This window comes from Homalodisca vitripennis, chromosome 4 (genome assembly GCF_021130785.1).
Source record: "Homalodisca vitripennis isolate AUS2020 chromosome 4, UT_GWSS_2.1, whole genome shotgun sequence".
NCBI classification, from domain to species: domain Eukaryota; kingdom Metazoa; phylum Arthropoda; class Insecta; order Hemiptera; family Cicadellidae; genus Homalodisca; species Homalodisca vitripennis.
The window spans coordinates 175,975,918-175,982,309 of record NC_060210.1 but is presented as its reverse complement, the minus strand read 5'-3'; the positions used below and the strand labels follow the sequence as shown (position 1 = coordinate 175,982,309).

At 34.1% G+C, this 6,392-nt stretch overlaps 1 protein-coding gene across 1 annotated transcript in view; it reads left to right on the top strand.

Annotated features, from left to right (window-relative positions):
- Positions 1 to 1,598: 1,598 nt before the first annotated feature.
- The window catches only part of LOC124361308 (hemicentin-1-like), a 150,750-nt gene continuing 145,956 nt past the window's right edge, over positions 1,599 to 6,392 (top strand). The window contains exon 1 of the mRNA XM_046815354.1: positions 1,599 to 2,319. Within this exon, the coding sequence (XP_046671310.1) occupies positions 1,599 to 2,319 (721 nt within the window). The remainder of the gene's footprint in view (positions 2,320 to 6,392) is intronic.

Below are 6,392 nucleotides of genomic sequence, written 5' to 3'. Positions count from 1 at the left end.
CGTCGGTTAATCCGAACAGGTCCAGGAGGAATTATTTATAACGATAATGAACAGTTATAGGAACTAGTTACATAAAAAAAGAAAATGGGTGTATCATTTCGTACATAAACAAAGAAAACTTTAATTAAATAGACATACAGTATTTTATTAAGACAAATTGTGTACGGTACAGTACATAAATAATGAAGTTAAATACAGTACCAAATTGAAACTTATAGGTTAAGTATGAGTTAAATTACTGTATTAAGAAGTGAAATCAAACAAAAATTGGACGTACAGTACTGATATTATTGTTGATTACAATATTAATTGTTAAAAGACATAAATTCAGTTATTGTCTTCTGTCGCATTAAAGAGAGTCTATTGGATGACGCGTAGTTTCGTACAACTATTGAACGCGTGGACCCGTACAATATCCAGTACGCTCACATTGCTTAACAATAGAACTCTCACACTAAATACGGTAAATGTGCTTAGTATTCGCAAACACGTTTATTTGCCAAGAAATACAATGCAACAGTCAGAAAACATGTTTTAATAAACAATGTTGATAATTCTATAACAAAATAGACCCATTCTCAAGTTTAAAACCGTATTTTTCTGTAATTCTGGCTAATCCGAACAATCACATAATCCGAATAGGGCTCGGTCCCAACTAGGTCGGATTAACGGGACTCTACTGTATAAATATTACCTGGATCCATTAAAATTAAGACAGTTATCGTGTTCACAAGCTTGCGCCATATTACATGAGCCCATACATATAAATTTTCAGACCGATGGTTTAGGGTTCTGTGGCCTTGATCAGAGAAAATTCCAAATATATCCAGGAATTTCCACCATGAGAGTGATTGCAATTGATTCAATTTAAATATACAAAAAAGTTAAGGTTAAGGTAATTTGTAAACCAAATCCAGTTAATCCGCCACAGCCCACTTTAATTAGTCAAATGACCATATCCTGTGTACGCCCTGTACGTGGAACTGTATCCATATGGATATAGCTACTGGACTGATGAAGGTTAAGGTAAATTTGGAGCCGGGTCTACTGGCGGCCCTTACTACTTTATATTGTCATAGAATTATGGTGAATTTATCATTTTAATTATATAAGCAATACGCAACCAAATGTTTGTAGTTTTTTTCGATATTTTGATAGGTTCAAAAAAATTTTGAAATTTGTTGTACTTCGTTTAAATATTCAAAAAGTATACACTTTACACAAAGTAAATAAATAAATAAAAATGTGATTGGACGCATATTAATTGTATCATTAAAACAAGACATCTTCCTTAACGCTATAATGATGAGATATGTGATAAAGGTCGGCGCCTTAATAGATATAGATTATGTGGGAACAGTATAACGGCGTTATTTACCTGGAAACAGTTTTGAATTTTCAAGCTTTGGCGAAGCCGAGTAATTTCAGAATATTATGAAATTGGTTCTTTATCGAATTGTTATTTCAGCCGTTTGTTTGGATTAGGATGAGATACGCGAAGCCGAGGGTAATGCGGAAGTGAAAGAGATAACTACGACATTATCAGCAGCCGATAACGGAGGTTGAAAAGTCATCAGCCAGTCGCAGACGGGAGAGAGATGGGTACGGGTGTGCGTGTGTGGGTCCTCCTAGTGTGTGTGTGTGTATGGTGGACTGAGGCCTCCCTGGTGCCTTCTGGATACTTCTACTACTCGGATGTCAACTCCTCCAGAGTGCACGAATCCTGGAACAGGTTGGTCAGTTTCTTGTTAGGGAAAGATGCAGGAGATAATCCTTGGAGAGACTTACCGGAACCTATAGCCAATGACAAGGAACCGGGGCCAAGTGATGTTTCAGTGGACTCATTAAAAGATTTAAGTGACAAGGAAATTTGGTCTAAAATAACTGGAAATAATGACTGGAATCAAAAGGTTGAAGAAATACCTATTCAAGATAGAATGCTAAATGATGGAGTTATTAACGCAGAAGAACCCCAACATCCATTAGATGATGGTAGTCACTTGAAAACCTTTACATCTGAAACAAAACTTAGTGATATCAGTTCAAACCATTCCACGAGAAAAACCACGGACAAACGCGATGTGGATGCGAGTGTGCTGACGCGTTTACTTAGCCAAGAAGAGTACCAGAGTGACAGTGCCAGTGCGGGGCCTCAGGACGTGAATGGCTCTACACTAGCCTTCGTGTTCGACACGACGGGCTCCATGTGGGACGACCTGGTGCAGGTACGACATGGTGCCGCCAAGATCATGGAGACCATGCTGCAGCGACCCGACAGGCCGATATCGAACTACGTCCTTGTACCTTTCCACGACCCGTGTAAGTCTCAATTTAGTTTCGTTCTAATTCATTGAAGGTTTTTAATTCATGAATGTTCTCAAAGTGGGCTTTTTTAAATTATATTTATTGTCACCCAGTATTAGTAATAAACAATAATATAGCAAGTTTGTTGACCACGGTCACTGTAATGCTGAAACAGAAAAGAAATTCACGGCTTGCAAAATAAAATAATATGATGAATCATTGTTTTTGTTGTAGCCACAAAACAAATAACCTCCAATTTTATCGCAATTTGCTTATTTATGTTTTATAAAACAACAAATTAAATAATTAAGAACCACCAACAATTTATTTATCAATGCATTACAGCACTTAAGCAATCATTACAAATAAATGTAAATTGAATCTTACAATGTTATATTTGTATTTTGATGCATAACAAATTATTGTATATGATCAGATTCTATAACATCTGAGCCGAAAAACACTCAATTTTATTTGAAATAATATATTGTCAGTTTAGGATTATTTCATACAATGAGTCTGTTTCTTAGTTCGTGCTATTTTTTAGAACATAAAATCCATCGTATCGCTTCTTTGGCTTCAAATAAACTCTTTTTTCTACCTGTGCACAAGGAGGCTTAGAGACATTTTAAATGTGTCTATAAATATTCGGTATAGTTAGTTGGCGCAGTTTGTAACTTCCCGATAATGTGTGTTAAAACGTTTTAATTTTGCACGTAGGTAGTCAAACCTTTCTTATGTGGAGCAACAATAAAGAATCTTTAGATTTGAAATGGGAGCCATTTTAAAACTGTGATGCCTTACAAAAAATGTAAAATCTGTCATAAGAAAGTTCTTAAGAAGCAAAAAAAAAAAAAAAAAAACTGTTTAAACAAAATACAAATAAAAGATTTTGTACTGTTGTCAGAATTAAATTATATAAGCACCAAGAAATAAATATCTGCTACTCATACGCGGTGACAGCAATTTACAAATATGTTTGTTATTAAAATTGGACTAATTTTATCACCAGTTTTTAGTGATTGGATAGAACTTAAAAAAGCAAAAAAAAAAAAAAAAAAAAAAAAAAAAAAAAAAAAAAAAAAAAAAAAAAAACACAAAAACTGAAATAATTTGGAAAAGGAGTGGGAAATATAATTTGTTGGCTACAAATTATGCTGAAATATTATATATGTATACTAGCTTTTACAATGAGTTGTTACCACTGTATCTCTTTCTGTTCCAACTATATGATCGCCGATAAAGTGATATTGTAGTATTTGTATTTACCCACAGAATATTGTTTGAAATGTTAAACGTACAGTACTTGGCTTCTGTCTGTAATATCTATTAATGAAGAGCGGCCAATAAGCATGACATTGACTGACAAAAACGTGTTGTAATAATTTACCCACAGAATATTGTTTGAAATGTTAAATGTACAGTACTTGGCTTCTGTCTGTAATATCTATTAATGAAGAGATGACATTGACTGACAAAAACGTGTTGTAATAATTTACCCACAGAATATTGTTTGAAATGTTAAATGTACAGTACTTGGCTTCTGTCTGTAATATCTGTTAATGAAGAGCATGACATTGACTGACAAAAACGTGTTGTAATAATTTACCCACAGAATATTGTTTGAAATGTTAAATGTACAGTACTTGGCTTCTGTCTGTAATATCTGTTAATGAAGAGCGGCCAATAAGCATGACATTGACTGACAAAAACGTGTTGTAATAATTTACCCACAGAATATTGTTTGAAATGTTAAATGTACAGTACTTGGCTTCTGTCTGTAATATCTGTTAATGAAGAGCGGCCAATAAGCATGACATTGACTGACAAAAACGTGTTGTAATAATTTACCCACAGAATATTGTTTGAAATGTTAAATGTACAGTACTTGGCTTCTGTCTGTAATATCTGTTAATGAAGAGCGGCCAATAAGCATGACATTGACTGACAAAAACGTGTTGTAATAATTTACCCACAGAATATTGTTTGAAATGTTAAATGTACAGTACTTGGCTTCTGTCTGTAATATCTGTTAATGAAGAGCGGCCAATAAGCATGACATTGACTGACAAAAACGTGTTGTAATAATTTACCCACAGAATATTGTTTGAAATGTTAAATGTACAGTACTTGGCTTCTGTCTGTAATATCTGTTAATGAAGAGCGGCCAATAAGCATGACATTGACTGACAAAAACGTGTTGTAATAATTTACCCACAGAATATTGTTTGAAATGTTAAATGTACAGTACTTGGCTTCTGTCTGTAATATCTGTTAATGAAGAGCGGCCAATAAGCATGACATTGACTGACAAAAACGTGTTGTAATAATTTACCCACAGAATATTGTTTGAAATGTTAAATGTACAGTACTTGGCTTCTGTCTGTAATATCTGTTAATGAAGAGCGGCCAATAAGCATGACATTGACTGACAAAAACGTGTTGTAATAATTTACCCACAGAATATTGTTTGAAATGTTAAATGTACAGTACTTGGCTTCTGTCTGTAATATCTGTTAATGAAGAGCGGCCAATAAGCATGACATTGACTGACAAAAACGTGTTGTAATAATTTACCCACAGAATATTGTTTGAAATGTTAAATGTACAGTACTTGGCTTCTGTCTGTAATATCTGTTAATGAAGAGCATGACATTGACTGACAAAAACGTGTTGTAATAATTTACCCACAGAATATTGTTTGAAATGTTAAATGTACAGTACTTGGCTTCTGTCTGTAATATCTGTTAATGAAGAGCATGACATTGACTGACAAAAACGTGTTGTAATAATTTACCCACAGAATATTGTTTGAAATGTTAAATGTACAGTACTTGGCTTCTGTCTGTAATATCTGTTAATGAAGAGCATGACATTGACTGACAAAAACGTGTTGTAATAATTTACCCACAGAATATTGTTTGAAATGTTAAATGTACAGTACTTGGCTTCTGTCTGTAATATCTGTTAATGAAGAGCGGCCAATAAGCATGACATTGACTGACAAAAACGTGTTGTAATAATTTACCCACAGAATATTGTTTGAAATGTTAAACGTACAGTACTTGGCTTCTGTCTGTAATATCTGTTAATGAAGAGCATGACATTGACTGACAAAAACGTGTTGTAATAATTTACCCACAGAATATTGTTTGAAATGTTAAATGTACAGTACTTGGCTTCTGTCTGTAATATCTGTTAATGAAGAGCATGACATTGACTGACAAAAACGTGTTGTAATAATTTACCCACAGAATATTGTTTGAAATGTTAAACGTACAGTACTTGGCTTCTGTTTGTAATATCTGTTAATGAAGAGCGGCCAATAAGCATGACATTGACTGACAAAAACGTGTTGTAATAAGTAGTCTACGGGTAGTAGTAGTTCAATGGCGGGTCGAAAAAAGAGGCTTCAAGGTCCGTTCGAGCGAAAGCGATCATAGCGATTTCAACCCATTGTATGATCCATAGAGAAGCATTAGCCGCTGAACATCTCATTAAGGAACTGCACCATGTACTTAACATTGTTATGGGTGAAATCAACTACATAAAAAACATTCCTAAAAAGTAAGATTTTTAAACTAGTAAAAAGATACGGGATCTGATCCTTATGTTTTATTCGACAGTAGTCTTATTGGTTGTCTCTTGGTAATCCACTTTCGAGGGTGTTTGAGCTGAGGAACGAAATATGTGCTTACCAGAAGGATAAAAACCATGTCAACGCCGATACATTTATTGGTAAGTACTTTCAGTCGAAGATAGCTTTTCTTAATGAACTGTTTGAAAAGTTGAACATACTAAGTATGTAATTACAAGAAAATAACACAAACATCTTAAACCTGACAGACAAAGTGGAAGGTTTTTAAAAAGAAACTCGATTTGCGGAAGGTTATCATGGCTAAAGGTGAATACTATAGATTTTCAGCCTTGAAACGGTTAATTGATGTCAACTCTGTTATGTAGGTATCAAATCCATTTAACAAAGAAATACATCGAAACGTTGAAGATAATGAATAACTGGTCGAATTAAAAACAGATACTTCGTTAAAGACTGGATTCAAAACGAATTATTTGCTAGAGTTTTGGTG